Source organism: Rhinoraja longicauda, chromosome 35 (assembly GCF_053455715.1).
Source record: "Rhinoraja longicauda isolate Sanriku21f chromosome 35, sRhiLon1.1, whole genome shotgun sequence".
Classification (NCBI taxonomy): domain Eukaryota; kingdom Metazoa; phylum Chordata; class Chondrichthyes; order Rajiformes; family Arhynchobatidae; genus Rhinoraja; species Rhinoraja longicauda.
The window spans coordinates 2,728,332-2,749,000 of record NC_135987.1 but is presented as its reverse complement, the minus strand read 5'-3'; the positions used below and the strand labels follow the sequence as shown (position 1 = coordinate 2,749,000).

At 50.8% G+C, this 20,669-nt stretch overlaps 1 protein-coding gene across 1 annotated transcript in view; it reads left to right on the top strand.

Moving 5' to 3' along the window:
- LOC144610078 (annexin-B12-like) overlaps positions 1 to 9,391 on the top strand; it is a 71,338-nt gene extending 61,947 nt beyond the window's left edge. Inside the window, exons 11-13 of the mRNA XM_078428606.1 lie at positions 2,353 to 2,428; positions 4,669 to 4,781; positions 6,883 to 9,391. Of these exons, the coding sequence (XP_078284732.1) occupies positions 2,353 to 2,428; positions 4,669 to 4,781; positions 6,883 to 7,005 (312 nt within the window). The 3' untranslated portion in view covers positions 7,006 to 9,391. The remainder of the gene's footprint in view (positions 1 to 2,352; positions 2,429 to 4,668; positions 4,782 to 6,882) is intronic.
- The last annotated feature ends 11,278 nt before the right edge of the window (positions 9,392 to 20,669 follow it).

The following is a 20,669-nucleotide window of genomic DNA, read 5'->3' as shown; positions in this document are numbered from 1 at the left end:
CATATATAAATGGAACAATGAGGTTGATGAGGCCTTACAGGACTGCTTTGACACAACTGACTGGCAGATATTTGAAGACGCAGCAGAAGGCAATACCAACCAATACACAGACTCTTAGGCTACATAAGTCGATCGATGATGTGGTTCCAAAAGCCACCATCTGCACTTACCCAAATCAGAAACCCTGGGTCGGATGGGAAATCCGTGCTAAACTTAAAGCACGGACTACTGCCTTCAACTCAGGCAACCTCAACGCCTATAAGGTAGCCAGATATGACCTCCGGAAGTCCATCAGGAAAGCCAAGAGAGACCACAGAAACAAAGTGGAATCTAATTACTACAGCTGGGACTCCAGACGCATGTGGAGTGGATTACGCTGCGTCACAGACTACAAAGGGAAAAACAGGAGCAGTATTCAGCCTACCACATCACTCTCGGACCAGCTTAACACCTTTTACGCCCGGTTCCATGCAGACAACACAGTGCCCACCATGAGTCCACAGGTGTGCAGGGGGACTACCACACTGTCCTTACAAACGGCAGATGTGGGGTGGTCCTTCAAAAAGGTCAACGACCGCAAAGCTCCAGGGCCGCATGGTATTCCAGGGCGGGCCCTCAGAGCGTCTACTGATCAACTGGCAGAGGTGTTCACCAACATCTTCAACCGCCAGCATCCTCACAAACTTCTACAGATGCACCATCGAGAGCCTGCTGACGGGCTGCATTACAGTCTGGTACGGGAACTGTTCTGCCCACAGCCACGAATCACTACAGAGAGTGGTGAAGATGGCACAGCACATCACTGGCAACTGCCTCCCGGCCATTCAGGACATGTTCTACCGGCGGTGCCTGTGGAAGGCACGCAGCATCATCAAGGACCACAGCCACCCAGCACGCAGGCTGTTCTCCTTGTTACCGTCAGGCAGACGATACAGGAGTATGGCTGTGCGTACCACCAGACTTAAGGACAGTTTCTACCATCAGGCCATCAGGCTTCTGAACTCATAAACACATTTCACATCATATATGTTGATTATTTTAATATTGTCTTTTTGCCTTACTAATGTCATTTTTTATCTTATTTATCCTTGGAATATTACTGCTAAGGTGACCCGTTGTCTTGTCGAATACATTTCATTGTACCTTTGACCCTGTGCCAACCTACATATGACAAACAACATTAAAATTAAAATTAAAAATTAATTATCAATGATTTGGATGAGAACATACATGGCAAGATTAGCAAGTTTGCTGATGATATAAAAGTGGGTGGTTTTGCAGATAGATGAAGATGGTTGTGAACGATTGCAGCAGGATCTGGATCGATTGGCCAGGTGGGCGGAGGAATGGTTGATGGAATTTAATACAGAGAAGTGTGAGGTGTTGCATTTTGGGAAGTCTAACATGGGCAGGACCTACACAGTACCCACACAGTAGGTCTCTGGGGACTGTTGTAGAGCAGAGGGATCTAGGAGTGCAGGTACATGGTTCCTTGAAGGTAGAGTTGCAGGAAGATAAGTTGGTCAAAAAGGCATTTGGCACATTGGCCTTCATTAGTCATTGAGTATAGAAGTTGGGAGGTTATGTAGCAGTTCTATAAGACGTTGGTGAGGCCGCATTTAGAGTATTGTGTTCAGTTCTAGGCACCATATTATAGAAAATATATTGTCAAGCTGGAAAGGATACAGAGAAAATTTACAAGGATGTTGCTAGGACTAGAGGGTGTGAGCTTTAGGGAGAGGTTGAGTAGGCTGGGACTCTATTCCTTGGAGCGCAGGAGGATGAGGAGTGATCTTATAAAGATGTATAAAATTATGAAAAGAATAGATTGGGTAGATGCACAGAGTCTTTTGCCCAGAGTAGGGGAATCTAGGACCAGAGGACATAGGTTTAAGGTAAAGTGGAAAAGATTTAATGGGAATCTGAGGGGTAACTTTTTCACACAGAGGTTGGTGGGACAAGCTGCCAGAGGAGGTAGTTGAGGCGGGGACTATCCCAACATTTAAGAAACAGTTAGACAGGTACATGGATAGGACAGGTTTGGAGGGATATGGACCAAAAGCGGGCAGGCGGAACTAGTGTAGCTGGGACATGTTGGCTGGTGTGGGCAAGTTGGGCAATTTGATCCATACTGTATCACTCTATGACTAGATGGATCGAGTGGCCACCTGTGCATTAACCTATCTGACAGTAGTTCCCCAGCAGACGCCACTCTGATTGTGTGTGCGTGCGTGTATGTGCGTGTGCATGTGTGTGTGCGTGTATGTGCGTGTGCGTGCGTCTCCCAGCGGTCGGTTCTCTGTGTGCCGTGCTGTGAGCCCTGTATCTCAAGGTATTTTGCTTCCTCCACAGTTGGCCAAACGTGAGCTGCTCAAGGCCATCGACCGCGAGTTCTCAGGAGACGTCGGTGATGGGATGCGCGCCATCGGTATGGCCAGCCCCTCGCCCCCACCCACACCCCACCCACCCCACTCCCACCCACACCCCTCCCCCCCACTCCCACCCACACCCCTCCCCCAACCACCCCTCCCCCCCACTCCCACCCACACCCCTCCCCCACACCCCACCCACACCCCTCCCCCACCCACACACCCCACTCCCACCCCCAACCACCCCTCCCCTCACTCCCACCCACACCCTTCCCCCACCCACACCCTTCCCCACCCGCACCCCTCCCCCACCCACACCCCTCCCCCCACGCGCACCCGTCCCCCAATCCCAGCAATGTCGCACAACGCAGACCCTTCACGTGGCAAATGCACGCCCATCACCCAAACTACACCCCCTCCCCTCTCACCATCCCCTCCCCACCATAATGCAACCCACCCAATCCATTCCCTCATTGCAACCTAGGGTCCCCTCCCTCCCCCTCCACCTCGTAGCCCACCCCACTCCCCACCCCACTCCCCACCATGCTCCCCACTCTCCCTTCACAACCACCTTCTCCCCACCTCCCCCTACCTGATCTTTCCACCTCACTCTCCCCCCCCCCCACCTCATACCCAGCTCCCCCTGCCCTGTCCCACCCCCCCCCCCCCCCCGGACCCGCGAAACCCCTTCACACCCCAAACCCACCCAACTCTCCCACCCCACTCCCACTACCCCCTCTCCCTGCTCCACCCTCTCCCACTCCCCTCCCCACTACCCTCTCTCCCTGCTCCACCCTCTCCCACCCCACTCCCACTACCCCCTCTCCCTGCTCCACCCTCTCCCACCCCACTCCCACTACCCCCTCTCCCTGCTCCACCCCACTCCCCTCCCCACTCCCACTACCCCCTCTCCCTGCTCCACCCCACTCCCCTCCCCACTGCCCTCTCTCCCTGCTCCACCCCACTCCCACTACCCCCTCTCCCTGCTCCACCCTCTCCCACCCCACTCCCCTCCCCACTACCCCCTCTCCCTGCTCCACCCTCTCCCACCCCACTCCCACTACCCCCTCTCCCTGCTCCACCCCACTCCCCTCCCCACTACCCTCTCTCCCTGCTCCACCCTCTCCCACCCCACTCCCACTACCCCCTCTCCCTGCTCCACCCTCTCCCACCCCACTCCCACTACCCCCTCTCCCTGCTCCACCCTCTCCCACCCCACTCCCACTACCCCCTCTCCCGGCTCCACCCCACTCCCCTCCCCACTGCCCCCTCTCCCTGCTCCACCCCACTCCCCTCCCCACTACCCCCTCTCCCTGCTCCACCCCACTCCCACTACCCTCTCTCCCTGCTCCACCCTCTCCCACCCCACTCCCACTACCCCCTCTCCCTGCTCCACCCTCTCCCACCCCACTCCCACTACCCCCTCTCCTTGCTCCACCCCACTCCCCACTCCCACTACCCCCTCTCCCTGCTCCACCCCACTCCCCACTCCCACTACCCCCTCTCCCTGCTCCACCCCACTCCCCACTCCCACTACCCCCTCTCCCTGCTCCACCCCCCTCCCCACTCCCACTACCCCCTCTCCCTGCTCCACCCCCCACCCCACTCCCACTACCCCCTCTCCTTGCTCCACCCCACTCCCACTACCCCCTCTCCCTGCTCCACCCCCCACCCCACTCCCACTCCCCCCTCTCCCTGCTCCACCCCACTCCCACTCCCCCCTCTCCCTGCTCCACCCCACTCCCCTCCCCACTACCCCCTCTCCCTGCTCCACCCCCTCCCCACTACCCCCTCTCCCTGCTCCACCCCCCTCCCCTCCCCTCCCCACTACCCCCTCTCCCTTCTCTCCTCTCTGTCCACTCCCCTTCCCACTGCTCCCTCTCCCCTTGCCCCCCTCCCCACTAAACCCTCTCCCTGCTCCCCCTTCCCTCCCATCCCACTCCCCCACCGCCTCTCTAACCCCCCCCTCTCTGCTCGCCACTCTCCCCCCTCCCTAATCATTTGCCCCATTCCACCTCTCCCCTCCCTGCTCGCCCACTCCCCTCCTCAGTAACCCCCCCGCCCTGGCGCTGTAGAAGGAGCCTCTCTCCGCTACATCTAGCTTGTAGTGTTCGTCCTTGCGTGACCCTGGGTAGGAGCTGCGATGGGGGTACCTCGCAGTGTGGTGTGCCCAGCGTGGGCATGCCTGCCAGACCCCCCCGCCCGTTCCCGCGGTTGAAGTTGGCGTGTTTGCTGCTGCTGTTTCTAACACTCTCTCTCTCTCTATCTCTCTCTCTCTCTCCCCACGTCTGGCCTGCAGTGCAGTGTGTGGTGAACCGGCCGGCATTCTTTGCTGAGAAGCTGTACAAGGCGATGAAGGGAGCCGGTACCAGCGACTCCACGCTAATCCGCATCGTCGTCACCCGCAGTGAGGTAGGCACGTGGCCGAATCACCCAGAGTAGTAGCTCCTCCCTCCCTGCTCTCCCCCCCCCCCTACCCCCCCCCCCCCTCACCATAACCCAACACACCCCCTCAACTCAAGTCAAGTCAAGTCAAATTTATTTGTCACATACACATACTCGATGTGCAGTGAAATGAAAGTGGCAATGCCTGCGGGTTGTGCACAAAAATAAGTACAGTTACAGCATATAAATAAAGTTAATAAGTTACTAAACATAGCACAAAAAGTGTCGACAAAAATTTAGTCTCTGGGGTTATCAAAGTTGACAGTCCTGATGGCCTGTGGGAAGAAGCTCCGTCTCATCCTCTCCGTTTTCACAGCGTGACAGCGGAGGCGTTTGCCTGATCGTAGCATCTGGAACAGTCCGTTACTGGGGTGGCAGGGGTCCCTCATGATCTTGCTTGCTCTGGATCTGCACCTCCTGATGTATAGGTCCTGCAGGGGGACGAGTGTAGTTCCCATGGTGCGTTCTGCCGAACGCACTACTCTCTGCAGGGCCATCCTGTCCTGGGCAGAGCTGTTCCCAAACCAGACTGTAATGTTGCCGGACAGGATGCTCTCTACAGCTCCAGAGTAGAAGCAATGAAGGATCCTCAGCGACACTCTGAATTTCCTCAGTTGTCTAAGGTGGTAAAGGCGCTGCTTAGCCTTACCCACCAGTGCGGCAATGTGCGTTGCCCACGTCAGATCCTCTGCGATGCGGACTCCCAAGTATTTGAAACTGCTCACCCTATTCACAATAGACCCATTTATCTCCAGTGGCGTGTACGTCCTTGGATGTTTAGCCCTTCTGAAGTCCACAATCAGCTCCTTTGTTTTAGTGACATTCAAGAGGAGGCTATTGTCCTGACACCAGAGTGCCAGATCAGCCACCTCCTCCCGGTAGGCCTTCTCATCGTAGGCCCTCTCTCCTGCAACTGGCCTGCACCGTAAGGCGTTTGTCCACCGTCCTGTGCGCAGCGGTAGAGTTGCTGCCTCACAGCGCCTGAGACCCGGGTTCCATCCTGACTACTGGTGCTGTCTGTGTGGGGTTTGTACGTTCTCCCTGTGACCTGCGTGGGTTTTCTCCGGGTGCCCTGGTTTCATTCCACACTCCAAAGACGTACAGGTTTGTAGGTTAATTTGGCTTCGGTAAAAATTGTAAATTGTCCCTAGTGTGTGTATGATAGTACTAGTGTGCGGGGATCGCTGGGCGGCGCGGACTCGGTGGGCTAAAGGGCCTGTTTCCGCGCTGTATCTCTAAAACTGAAAACAAAAGTGAAGATAGTTGACCTTAGGCGTTGTTCTGTGTGGTCTATGAATGCTAATTTTTACTTTAGCGATTCGACATGGAAACCATCGCTTGAGCACATCAATGGACACAAAGTGCTGGAGTAACTCAGCAGGTCAGGCAGCATCTCAGGAGAGAAGGAATGGGTGATGTTTCGGGTCGAGACGAAGGCCTTTGTCCCGCCCCCCTTGACATCAGTCTGAAGAAGGGTCTCGACCCGAAACGTCACCCATTCCTTCTCTCCTGAGATGCTGCCTGACCTGCTGAGTTACTCCGGCATTTTGTGAATAAACACCTTCGATTTGTACCAGCATCTGCAGTTATTTTCTTACACCACTTGGAGTAACTCAGCAGGTCAGGCAGCATCTCCGGGGAACATGGACAGGTGACCTCTGCTCACAGTGACACTGAAGAAGGTCTGAAGAAGGGTCTCGACCCGAAACGTCACCCATTCCTTCTCTCCTGAGATGCTGCCTGACCCGCTGAGTTACTCCAGCATTTGTGATACCTTCGATTTGTACCAGCTGTATCTGCAGTATTTGCTGTATTTGCATCTGCAGTTATTTTCCTACTCAGTCTGAAGAAGGGTCACCCTTTCCTTTTCTCCAGAGATGCTGCTTTGACCCGCTGAGTTACTCCAGCACTTTGTGTCTATCGTCGGTGTGAACCGGCACCTGCAGTTCCTTCCTACACACAGTGTGAATGGGTGATTGCTGGTCAGCGTTGGGCGACAGGGCCCGTTTCCACGCTGTCTGTCTAAACTAAACTAAACTAAACTGCTCCTTCTCCTCTGTCCCCACAGATCGACCTTGTTCAGATCAAGCAGGCGTTTTGGGAGAAGTACCAGAAGACCTTGCGTATCATGGTGGAGAGCGACACCAGTGGTGACTACAAGCGTATGCTGATCTCCATCATCGGCAACTAGCCGGCCGCACCACCTCCCCGTGGCTGCCTCCTCCCTCCAATCCGTTACCTGCAGGAGAACCTGACAATATTCCTCCTCGCCATCGTATGTATGCTTCAATAGATCGATACTGGAGGTCAGACTACAGCCACACAAGGTTACAATCGCAATGCTGGTTGTCCCCCCCCCCCCCCACCTTGAGGAAGGGGTCCTGGCAGGGTGGGTCTACCCCATCACGCCTACCCCCCTACCCCAACCAGCTGCCCACCCAACAACCAGCTGCCAACCCTCCGATTGTTAAAGCAAGAATAATATCTGCTTCTGTAGTCATCCTCATAGATTCATCGTCATACAGCGTGGAACAGACCCTTCAGCCCAACTTGCCCACATGTCCCAGCTACACTAGTCCCACCTGCCTGCGCTTGGCCCATATCCCTCCAACCCTGTCCTATCCATGGGCCTATTTAGCTGTTTCTTAAACATTGGGATAGTCCCTGCCTCAACTACCTCCTCTGGCTGGTTCCACACACCCACCACCCTTTGTGTGAAAAAGTTACCCCTTAGATTCCTATCAAATCTTTTCCCCTTCACTTTAAACTTATGTCCTCTGGCCAAGAGACTCTGTGCATCTACCCAATCTATTCATCTCATGATTTTGTACACCTCGAGACCCAGCCTACTCAACCTCCCTGTAGTTCAGACCCTCGAGTCCTGGCAACATCCTCACAGATCTTCTCTGTCCGTGAGATGCAGCTAGGAAGTTGCTTGGGACAAGATTACACTGCCCTGTCTCGGCCCAGTAGATGATCAATCTACAACTGTGCCTTGAAGCAACTACTCTCACTGGTTACTGCAATGGTCCCGTGCTAAACCTGGCGTTCAGTCCCTTAACCTGTGCAAGAGCCATCATTAATCATCGTTAATAGACTGCACCCGTACAATTCTTAGCATCTTGTACAAACAAGGAACTGCAGATGTTGGTTTACAAAATCAAACAGAAAGGAACTCAGCGGGTCAGGCAGCATCTCTGGAGAGCATCTCTGGAGAGCATCTCTGGAGAGCATCTCTGGAGAACATCTCTGGAGAACATCTCTGGAGAACATCTCTGGGGAGCATCTCTGGAGAGCATCTCTGGAGAGCATCTCTGGAGAGCATCTCTGGAGAGCATCTCTGGAGAGCATCTCTGGAGAGCATCTCTGGAGAACATCTCTGGAGAGCATCTCTGGAGAGCATCTCTGGAGAAGAAGGATCTCCTGTATCCCCTCCTCTTCCCCCCCCCCCCCCCCCATCCTCTTTCACCCCGAAACGTCACCCATCCATTTTCTCCAGAGATGCTGCCTGACCCGCTGAGTTACCCCAGCACTTTGTGTCTATCTTTGGTATAAACCAGCATCTGTAGTTCTTTGTTTCTACGTTCTCACGCAATGAAGTCTTTTCCTGCTTTTTGCCCAGTCTAGTCAGTGCACGATGTTAAACGTGAGATGGTTTTGAATGGTCCTCATGAGGAGCAATGTTTTCTGGTCCTCTGTTGAGCAATGGTGATTAAAGTCGGTGTCTGGCCCAGGGATATGTTAAATTTGTGCTCAGTCACTGCGTAATTACCAGGAAACCTGTGTGCCCCTAATATCTGAACAGTGAAAGGTTGCTGCTGATCTCCCTGAAATAATTAATGCATAACCTGTGTTTCTCCCATAAGGTGATCTTACTGTTTAGTTTACAGCGCAGAAACAGGCCCTTCGGCCCCACTGATCCTTCACCCAGAGATCCTCACACACTAGTACGGTCCTTCACACTAGGGTCTGAAGTCCACTGGTCTCCCCTTGACATAGACATCATGCGATGAATTATATCCAAAGCCATATATTCCTCTGCTGAGATGTAGCCACAGTATATGCAACGCGTGCTTTGTGCCTTGTAAAAGAAAATTAACTTTTTAAAAAATATTTGTAGTATAGAAAGATAAACTTTGCGTCTGCACTTTGGTGGCGATTTCCACCGCACCCTTTTTGGTGACTTTAGCTCAGAGCTTCATTTCTGGATCTAATCATCAAATTTGCCATGAATTAATTTTTTTTTTCTTTCAACCGATTAATATTTATGTATTTCTATGACTCACTTGTGATGTTTCTGGTGCCATCGTTGGGTAGAGCTTTAATTGTGTCTTGGTTAAATGTGTACAGTGTGTGTCGTGGCCATGATCAATGTCCAGATGTATTGTACGGAGGCCCTGCTACTTCATAATTATGCACCCATTTGCAGTGACAATTATGCATGTGTAGAAATAAATGCAATATTGGTAAAAAAAAAATGGAATGGCTGTAATGAGAAAGATGGTGGATTTTGGTGGTTTTTGATTCTTGGTGTATTTTGCCATTATTTACACGTAAAATAAAAATATATAATGTTAGTGAATGTTGTTTTGTTTGCTTCTTGTCCACTGGTTAACTGACCAGATCACCCAGGGAATTACTTAAGACTCTCGACACAAAATGCTGGAGTAACTCAGCGGGACAGGCAGCATCTCTGGAGAGAAGGAATGGGTGACGTTTCGGGTCGAGACCCTTCCTCAGACTGAAGACTCCCGTGACTTCAGTCTGAAGAAGGGTCTCGTCCCAAATCGTCACCCATTCCTTCTCTCCAGAGATGCTGCCTGACCCGCTGAGTTACTCCAGCTTCTTGTGTCTACCTTTGGTTCCAACCAGCATCTACAGTTCCTTCCTACACAGGTACATAGAAGACCCAGCATAGAACAACACTAACATCGAGGTCTGGACAGAGTGGATGTGCAGAGGATGTGTCCACTCACGGAAGAGTCAGGGACCATAGGGGCAAGGCCTCAGAAGAAAAAGGACGTGCCTTTATAAAGGAGATGAGGAGACATTTCTTTAATCAGAGGGTGGTGTAGCTGTGGAATTTATTGGAGGCCAAATCATTGGGTGTTTTTAAAGCAGAGATTGACAGATTCTTAATTAGTGCGGGTGCTAAAGGTTTCGGGGAGAAGGCAGGAGAATGGGGTTGAGAGGAAAAAATAGATCAGCCGTGACTGAATGGGGAAGTAGACTTGATGGGCCGAATGGCCTAATGCTGCTCCTGAACGTATGACTGCTCCATGGTAGAAGAGACCACATCATAAGCAGCAGGTGCTAAACAATGGAAGAAGGACAAAGGAATGTCTGCTTCACCAGAAGGGGGTGTTTGGGTGCCTGGCTGGTGGAGAGGGGTGAGGTGAAGGAGCTGATCGTACATCTTCATCACCAATATGGGGAAGAACGGTGAGAAGTTCAGTTTTAGTTTCGAGATACAGCAGGGAACAGCCCCTTCGGCTCGACTAGTCCATGCCAACCAGTGATCGATCACCTGTTCAAAGTATCACTCCCACACACTAGGTATAACTTATAGAAGACAATTAACCTACTTAACCTGTACGTCTTTGGGATCTGAGTGGAAACCGGAGCACCTGGCGGAAACCCACGTGGTCACGGGGAGAACGTACAAACTCCGCACAGACAGCACCCGTAGTCGGGATTGAACCCGGGTCTCTGGCGCTGTGAGGCAGCGGCTCGACCAGAAGAAAGGGGGTGACTGGTGATGGAAGGGCAAAGCAGAGAGTTGCAAAGGAAACAGTCCCGACAAAGCCCTGGGGGAGGAGGGAAGACGTCATTGAATCTCATTGCAGTTGGTGGGAATTGTGAGGCACATTGGTTGGTGGACTGTGGTGATGGGTACCTTTGACCCATCCACCTCTACCTACACTCGAGACAGAAGGAACTGCAGATGCTGGAAGCCATACTTAGGGTCTGAGAGGGATCTCCACCCCGAGTTGGGCCCGTTTCACTGCTGTATGAATCTTTTCAACCTCCTCATGTCCTCTGTTAATTTGTGAAACAAGAACCCTATTTCTCCGATAGACGTGACAAATTGGCAAAGGTGTGCAGAAGGCAAATCCATGCAATGCACGGCGGTTTTCTGGAGCAGTCACATCCCACAAAGGAAAAACAAGTTTAGATTTTACCTTGTGCAGTGAAGACAGTCTGAAGAAGGGTCTCGTCCTGAAATGTCACCCATTCCTTCTCTCCAGAGATGCTGCCTGTCCCACTGAGTTACTGCGGCTTTTTATGTCTACCTTAGACTTGCCATCAGACTGAAGGCAAATACTCCATAAAGCAATACATTTGCATTTAGTTTCTCCAGCGTAGAGGGTCCCGAAACAAATCCTTTCTGTTCATTCCCTCCCCACTACCTTTAGATTTGAGTTAGGTTTGATTGCATTTACATGTAGTATTTTCGTGATTGGATTGCATGTAACACAAAGCTTTTCACTGTACCTCATAACAATATGACAATATTGTCCATAATGAACCTCTAGCTCAGTTACTACAGCACCTAGTTTTTTGCTTAAAACTACACTTGTTTTCTCAGTTTTGATGAAGGGTTTTTGACCTGAAAGGACAATGCTTTTCTTTTGTCGTGGCCTTCCATGGGACAGAGGGAATGTTTCATAGTCTTACTGTGTGGAAACAGGCCTTTCAGCCCAACTTGCCCACACCGACCAATATGCCCCATCTACACTAGTCCCCCTGCCTGTGTTTGGCCCATATCCCTCTAAACCTGTCCTATCCATGTACCTTGTGATAGTCCCTGCCTCAACTACCTCCTCCAGCAGCTCGTCCATACGTCCAACTCCTTTGTGTTAAAAAGTTACCCCTTCAGGTTCCTATTGAATCTTTCCCCCCTCAACTTAAACCTATGCCCCCTGGTTCTCGATTCCCCTACTCTGGGACTGAATGCTTCAGGCAGGGATAACAAAGGCTGTGTGTCTACCCGATCTATTCCTCTCATGATCTTATACACCTTTATAACTTGGCCTGCGCTCCAGGAAATAGCCCGAGCTGGCTCAACCTCTCCCTCTGTGTTTACCGGATCTTCCAGCTTCCAGCGGTTTGTTTTTATTTCAGATTTCAGACTTCCACAAAAGCGATTGACAGAACTGAAAGCCATGCAGAAGGCCATGTTACACACAGCAAGTGTTGACGGACTGAGTGCATTGGACAGGGATAATGGTGAAGGCCGATTTATTTATAGCGTTGAAAGGGAGCTGGACTCTTGTTAATACGATCCGTGCCTTAACATCATGGACCTCTTCACAAAAGTACACGAGGGAATGGCTTTACGTTCAACATTTGCACCGCTATCTACACTCTGGGCGGTGCAGCGGTAGAGTTGCTGCCTTACAAGGCCGGGGACCCGGGTTCGATCCTGACAATGGGCACTAACTATCTGAACGGAGTTTGCATGTCCTCCATCTGACCGCGTGGGTTTCCTTCCACAAACCAAAGATGTACAGGTTTGTCGATCAATTGGCCTCTAGTGTGTCGGATAGAATTAGTGTCGGGAGATTGTTGGTCCGTGCGGTTATCACCATCTTGATGCAGTGAAGCGCTTCTCTGGCTCTCTGAGGAAGAACGGTTAATTATAGGAAGGATGTCGACAAAATGGAGAGGGTACAGAGGAGATTTACTAGAATGTTGCCTGGGTTTCAGCACTTAGGCTACAGAGAGAGGTTGAACAGGTTGGGTCTTTATTCTTTGGAGCGTAGAAGGTTGAGGGGGGACTTGATAGAGGTTTTTTAAATTTTGAGAGGGACGGACAGAGTTGACGTGGGTAGGCTTTTCCCTTTGAGAGTGGGGAAGATTCCAACAAGGGGACATAGCTTCAGAATTGAGGGACAAAGGTTTAGGGGTAACATGAGGGGGGACTTCTTTACTCAGAGGGTTGCGGCTGTATGGAATGGGCTTCCGGTGGAAGTGGTGGAGGCTGGCTCGATTTTATTATTTAAGAGTAAATTGGATAGGTATATGGATAGGAGGGGATTGGAGGGTTATGGTCTGAGTGCAGGTAGATGAGACTAGGTCAGGGAGAATGGTCGGCATGGACTGGTAGGGCCGGACAGGCCTGTTTCCATGCTGTAGTTGTTATATGTTATATATATATGTTATATGTTATACAACCTCAGGCCCAATGCTGGATTCATGGTGTGCAGGATCTCAGCCTCAATCAAGTCAAGTTTATTTGTCACATACACATACACGATGTGCAGTGAAATGAAAGTGGCAATGCCTGCGGATTATGCAAAAAAAATTACAATTACAGCATTAAAATTAATACAGAAAAAAAATGTAGTCTCTGGAGTTATAAAAGTTAACAGTCCTGATGGCCTGTGGGAAGAAACTCCGTCTCATCCTCGTCCACGTTTTCACAGCGTGACAGCGGAGGCGTTTGCCTGACCGTAGCAGCAGGAACAGTCCGTTGCTGGGGTGGTAGGGGTCCCTCATGATCTTGCTTGCTCTGGATCTGCACCCCCTGATGTATAGGTCCTGCAGGGGGGCGAGTGTAGTTCCCATGGTGCATTCAGCCGAACGCACTACTCTCTGCAGAGACTTCCTGTCCTGGGCAGAGCTGTTCCCAAACCAGATTGAGATGTTGCCGCACAAGATGCTCTCTACAGCCCCAGAGTAGAAAGCTGGAAAAGTGGAGAGGCAGGACACAGTGTGGCAGGTAATAGTTGACATCGGTGAGCAAGGGGGGGGGGGGGGAGGAGGGGGAGGGGGTGATGGGCAGATGGTTGGAACATCAGATGGTCGGCAGATTATCTTGGCCAGTGATAAGTCAGAAGGTGTGAGACAGGTATGACGTTCTGTGGGTTGTAAAGGCAGAGGGTGGAAAGTGGAGGTGGGGTGGGGGAATGGAGGGGAAAGGTAAGTGGGAGTCCAGGTGAGGCTTAAGGGGGGGGGAGGGAAAGAGAGGAGGAGGTGAGAGATTAGTGAGAGCTAACCTTCTAAGAGCCTCTTTCAGGAAGAAGCTGAGATCCTGAGACCAACTCCTGCTGATCTCGACAACATCAGGATAAGAAGTTCTGAAGAAGGGTCTCGACCTGAAACATCACCCATTCCTTCACTCCAGAGATGCTGCCTGTCCCGCTGAGTTACTCCAGCTTTTTGTGCCTGTCTGAGGAAGTTCTTCACAAGTGGAAGGGTGAATGAGTGTGATGCCAGTGCATGGTTCAAGGGCCGGGGGGGTGGGCTGTGTGTGAGTGGAGAACTCTCACAGGGCAGGACTTCAGACGGGTGCAGATGACCAGGTGCTGCCACATCTCTGTGCCAGCCCGTCACGGTGTGTGCGGGTCAAGATGCCCAGGGTCTCCCTTCCTGAAGAGCCGCAGAGTGGTGCAGCGGGTAGAGCTGCTGCCTCAGTGACAATGAGCCGAGATCCATCCTGACCTTGGGTCACATACAGCGTGGAAACTGGCCCTTCTGCCCGACTTGCCCACGCCGACCAACATGCCCCATCTACACCAGCCGAGGATGAGGATAGGCCGCCGGTGAAGGAGGGCCCCCGCAGTGGGTGCCGGAGGTCAAAGAGGTCCCTGTGTGGGGGCCGCAGAGAACAAAGGGGGGCTTTGGGGACTAAATGAAACATTCTGTAACGTTGTCAGCGCCCTTTATGTGGCGACTCTTTGCATACCTTGTGTATCTCACCGTGACACGTCACATGTGACAATAATTCATTCATTCCAACTCATAGTCATATTTGCACTGACTGACTGCGGGTGCTGTCGGTACGGAGTTTGCACGTTCTCCTTGTGACTGTGTGGGTTTCCTCCGGGTGCTCCGGTTTCCACCCACATCCCAAAGATGTGGAGTGGATGCGAAAGTGGGATTACATAGAACTGGGTGAACAGGGGATCACTGGTCGGTGCGGACTCGTTGAGGAAAGATTGGAAAGACTGGGCTTGTATTCACTGGAGTTTAGAAGGATGAGAGGGGATCTTATAGAGACAAAATTATAAAAGGACTGGACAAGCTAGATGCAGGATAAATGTTCCCAATGTTGGGGGAGTCCAGAACCAGGGGCCACAGTCTAAGAATAAAGGGGAGGCCATTTAAAACTGAGGTGAGCAGAAACGTTTTCACCCAAAGAGTTGTGAATTTGTGGAATTCTCTGCCACAGAGGGCAGTGGTAGCCAAATCACTGGATGAATTTAAAAGAGAGTTAAATTGAGCTCTAGGGGCTGGCGGAATCAAGGGATATGGGGAGAAGGCAGGCACGGGTTACTGATTGTGGATGATCAGCCATGATCACAATGAATGGCGGTGCTGGCTCAAAGGGCCGAATGGCCTCCTCCTGCACTTATTTTTAAATGAGCAATTATATTAAATTGATTGCAGTGCCCAGGAAGTTCTGTTGTGTAATATTAAGGGCGGCACGGTGGCGCAGCGGTAGAGTTGCTGCCTCACAGCGCCAGAGAACCGGGTTCAATCCTGACTTCGGGTGCTGTCTGCACGGAGTTTGTACGTTCTTCCTGAGGCCATGTGGGTTTCCTCCGGGTGCTCCGGTTTCCTCCCACATCCCAAAGATGTGCGGGTTTGTTGGTTAATCGGGCCTCTGTCAACTGCCCCTAGTGTGTAGAGTGGATGCAAAAGTGGGATAACATAGAACTGGTGCGAGCTAGAATGAGCGATCGATGGTTAATGCGGATTCAATGGGCCGAAGGGCCTGTTTCCATGCTGTATCTGTGAACTATCTTTGGGCGGTCACGGTGGCGCAGCGGTAGAGTTGCTGCCTTACAGCGAATGCAGCGCCGGAGACCCGGGTTCGATCCCGACTCCGGGCGCCGTCTGTACGGAGTTTGTACGTTCTCCCCGTGACCTGCGTGGGTTTTCTCCGAGATCTTCGGTTTCCTCCCGCACTCCAAAGTCGTACAGGTTTGTATATAAATTGGCTGGGCAAATGTAAAAATTGTTCCTAGTGTGTGTAGGATAGTGTTAATGTGCGGGGATCGCTGGTCGGCGCGGACCCGGTGGACCTGTATCTCTGAACTAAACTAAATAAGACAGTTAGAATTGAAATTAAAAATTAAACTGGATTGCTAACTGATAGCAATGAAAGTTAGTCACCAGCCTGGGAACTACCAAGAGATGTGGTGCAAATAAATAGGTGTATTTGTCATTCATTTGTTCTCTATATCACCGCCTATTTCTCACGTTTCTCACGTTTCTCTCTCCCTGACTCTCAGTCTGAAGAAGAGTCTTCCTGAAACGTCACCTATTCCTTTTCTCCAGAGATGCTGCCTGAGCCGCTGAGTTACTCCAGCATTTTGTGTCTGTCTTCGGTGTAGTTGGATGCTAGTCAGCCCTTTTAATGAACACTGGCTTCAGCACGATCATAAGTTAATCTTCCACCAAACTCCCCCTCCTTCACTAACACGGCTCCCACTGCATCATCAACACCTTGCCCTGTCCGCCTCAAACATTTTCAACAAGTGACTATCTCTGCAGTTCTCTCAGACTGTGAATTCCAGACATTCATCTCAGGCCCAGCGAGCAAGTCCTCAGGAGTGTGAAGCCATTGGCATTTTAACCCCACCTCAATTAGTATGAGGAACAGCACCTCATATTTTGCTTGGGCAGCTTACAACCCTTGTAGTATGAAAATTAATTTCTCCAATTTCAAATAACCCCTGCATTCCCCCCCCCCCCCCCCCCCCCCCCCCATCATCCTACCAGTTCCACTGTTCGCACCCCTGTCAGTATATTTCCCCCAGCCAACAATGGACCATTATGGGCTCCACCCTTCCTGAGGTCATCTGTTGCTGGCCTTGATTTGTTCCGGCCTTTTCTTGTCTCCAGTTTATCCCCCCACCCCCCCTCTATCTTTCAGTCTGGTTCTGACCCAAAACATCAAGTATTCCTTTTCTCCAGAGATGCTGCCTGACCCGCCGAGCTGCTACTCTAATGATTTGGTGTCTATCTTAAATAGACAATAGGTGCAGGAGTAGGCTATTAAGGGGTTGGACACGTTAGAGGCAGGAAACATGTTCCCAATGTTGGGGGAGTCCAGAACCAGCGGCCACAGTTTAAGAATAAGGGGTAGGCCATTTAGAACTGAGATGAGGAAAAACTTTTTCAGTCAGAGAGTTGTAAATCTGTGGAATTCTCTGCCTCAGAAGGCATTGGAGGCCAATTCTCTGAATGCATTCAAGAGAGAGCTAGATAGAGCTCTTAAGGATAGCGGAGTCAGGGGGTATGGGGAGAGGGCAGGAACGCGATACTGATTGTGGATGATCAGCCATGATCACATTGAATGGCGGGCGGTGTTGGCTCGAAGGGCCGAATAGCCTACTCCTGCACCTATTGTCTATTGTGCCCTTCGAGCCAGCACTGCCATTCAATGTGATGATGACTGAATGGAATACTTTTCCAAATCTTGCGGAATAAAGAGTGAACATTTTTACTCATAGAAATAGAATGCCCAGGTTCCTTTATGCACGGCAAATTAAGACACAGAGGACATAGGTTTGAGGTGATGGGGGAAAGATTTAATAGGGATTCGAGGGGCAACCTTTTCCACACCCAGGGCAATGGGTATATGGAAAGAGAGAGCTGCCAGAGGAGGTGGTTGAGGAAGGCGCTATAACTGCAGAGGTGGCACAGCGGTAGAGTTGCTGCCTCACAGCGCCAGACACCCGGGTTCCATCCTGACTACGGGTGCTGTCTGTACAGAGTTTGTACGTTCTCCCCGTGACCGTGTGGGTTTTCCCTGGGAGCTCAGGTTCCCCCCATACTCCAAAAATACGTACAGGTTTGTAAGTTATTTGGCTGTGGTAAAATTGCAAATTGTCCCTAGTGTGTGTGGGATAGTGCTAAAGAATTGGAAGAAGGGTCTCGACCCGAAACGTCACCCATTCCTTCTCTCCCGAGATGCTGCCTGACCTGCTGAGTTACTCCAGCATTTTGTGAATAAATACCTTCGATTTGTACCAGCATCTGCAGTTATTTTCTTATATTATATAAAGAATTGTGGGGATCACTGGTCGGCGCAGACTCGGTGGGTCAAAGGGCCTGTTTCTGTGCTGTATTTCTAAAGTCTAAAGTATTTAAATTACATTGGGACAGGGATGTGCATGGGAAAGGTTTAGAGGGAATATATGGGCCAAAGGTGGTCAATTGGGACTAGCTCAGATGGGGCATGTTGGTCGGCATGGACAAGTTGGCCCAAAGGGCCTGTTTCCATGCTGTATGACTCTTCCCATCCTAGGGTAGGTCAGTTCTGATCCAAATGATCAAATCACCATGGATCCCTTGCATCTAAATCTTCTATCTAACTTGAGGGACTTTAAATAAAAGACCATTAGCTGCTCTCCACTCCCACGGGACCTCACCTGTGGCTAGAGAGAATACAGAGGTCTTCATCAAGGCTCCTGCAATCTTCTCTCCTGCCTCTCTCAATAACCTGGTGTTGTCCGCAGTGGTGCCTGGGGATTTATGGACCAGTTTCCTTTTAAGATGCCAACACTACCACCTCCTTGTCCTCGGTGAATACAGATGCAATGTACTCGTTTGGTACATCGACAATGGCACTGCGGTGGACTTACAGCGCTTACAGCACCAGACAAACGGGTTCCATCCCGACTACGGGTGCTGTCTGTACGGAGTTTGTACGTTCTCCCCGTGACCGCGTGAGTTTTCTCCGGGTGCTCCGATTTCCTCCCAATTGTACATTGGCCCTAGTGTGTAGGATAGTGTTAGTGTGCAGGGTGATGGCTGGTCGGCGCGGACTCGGTGGGCTGGAGAGCCTGTTTCCACGCTACACCTCTAAGGGCTAAAGTCTCTCACCTGGAAGGTTTCTTTACTCTTGTCACCATATACGTTTTTGCACATTCTGTAATGGCAGCACGTTTGAAAACTGGAGCCAGAACTTTCTCCATCTCAGTCTCTGTACACAAGATCAGTACGGTCGGTCAGAGATAGGGAATGAGCTAAGGAAGTCTCACCATTTCAAAACATACTTAACTTCAAGAGATTTAATCTGTGCTTGGGCTAATAACAGTTTACAAAAATTGAACATCCAAAGGAAAACTAAGCCATTGGCCCATTTAGAACGGAGATGAGGAAGAACTTTTTCAGTCAGAGTGGTGAAGGTGTGGAATTCTCTGCCTCAGAAGGCAGTGGAGGCCAGTTCGTTGGATGCTTTCAAGAGAGAGCTGGATAGAGCTCTTAAGGATAGCGGAGTGAGGGGGTATGGGGAGAAGGCAGGAACGGGGTACTGATTGAGAGTGATCAGCCATGATCGCATTGAATGGCGGTGCTGGCTCGAAGGGCTGAATGGCCTCCTCCTGCACCTATTGTCTATTGTCTATTATTATTTCAAAGAAAATGAAGAACTTGATTGAATTATACAGCACAGAAATGGCTCCTTTGGCCCAGCCTATGTACACTGACCATCAGAGACGGCAAGGGGGTGCAGCGGTAGAGTTGCTGCCTTACCCCAGAGGACCCACAGACCCGGGTTCCATCCTGCTATTTGTACGGAGTTTGCACGTTCTCCCCGTGCTTCATTTCCTCCCACATCCCAAAGACATACAGGTATGTAGGTTAATTGGCTGGGCAAATGTAAAAATTGTCCCTAGTGTATGTAGGATAGTGTTAATGTGCGGGGATCGCTGGGCGGCGCGGACCCGGTGGGCCGAAGGGCCTGTTTCCGCGCTGTATCTCTAAATCTAAAAAATCTAAATCTAAAAGATGTACAGGTTTGTAGGTTAACTGGCTTTGATAAAGATTGTAAATGGTCTCTAGTGTTTAGGACAGTGTACGCCAGTTTGCCGACAGTTAGTGAGAGACTGATAATCCAGATGAAAAGTCTTGACGCTGGTCCCCGTCTCCGGTAAAGTGCATCGTGGATACATACGGCCGACAACGCTGTCATCTGATGGCCAATGTTTGTAAACTGCACGAACAGCGGTTTTGATTAATGCAGTAAACTGTGATTATGTAATAAAAGCGCCTTGATAAGGAAAAAAAAGGGTCCTGATGGGAAATTTGGTCTCCAAATTTGAGGAATGATATTCTTGGTATTGAGGGCGTGCAGCGTAGGTTCACTAGGTTGATTCCCGGAATGGTGGGACTGTCATATGTTGAAAGACTGGAGCGGCTAGGCTTGTATACACTGGAATTTAGAAGGATCAGAGGGGATCTTATCGAAACGTATAAGATTATTAAGGGGTTGGACACGTTAGACGCAGGAAACATGTTCCCAATGTTGGGGGAGTCCAGAACCAGGGGCCACAGTTTAAGAGTAAGGGGTAGGCCATTTAGTACGGAGATGAGGAAAAACTTTTTCAGTTGTAAATCTGTGGAATTCTCTGCCTCAGAAGGCAGTGGAGGCCAAGTCTCCGAATGCATTCAAGAGAGAGCTGGATAGAGCTCTTAAGGATAGCGGAGTCAGGGGGTATGGGGAGAAGGCAGGAACGGGGTACTGATTGAGAATGATCAGCCATGATCACATTGAAGGGCCGAATGGCCTCCTCCTGCACCTATTGTCTATGGAAGTATTGTCTTCCGTTGCCTCCCTGGATGCTGTCTGACTCACTGAGATCTCCCACCAGTTTGTTCTTTACTCCAGATTCTATTTACAGTCTCCCATTTCCCCATCACCCTCACCAAATCCTGCAGATGAGCCGTAGAAAGCATTTTATCGGGATGCATCACAGCCTGGTTTGGTGTTCAACAGCTCCGTCCAAAACTGCAAGAAATTGCAGAGTTGTGGACGCAGCTCAGACCATCACACAAACCTTCCATCGACTCCATCTGCACCTCACGCTGCCTCGGCAAGGCCAGCAGCAGCATCAT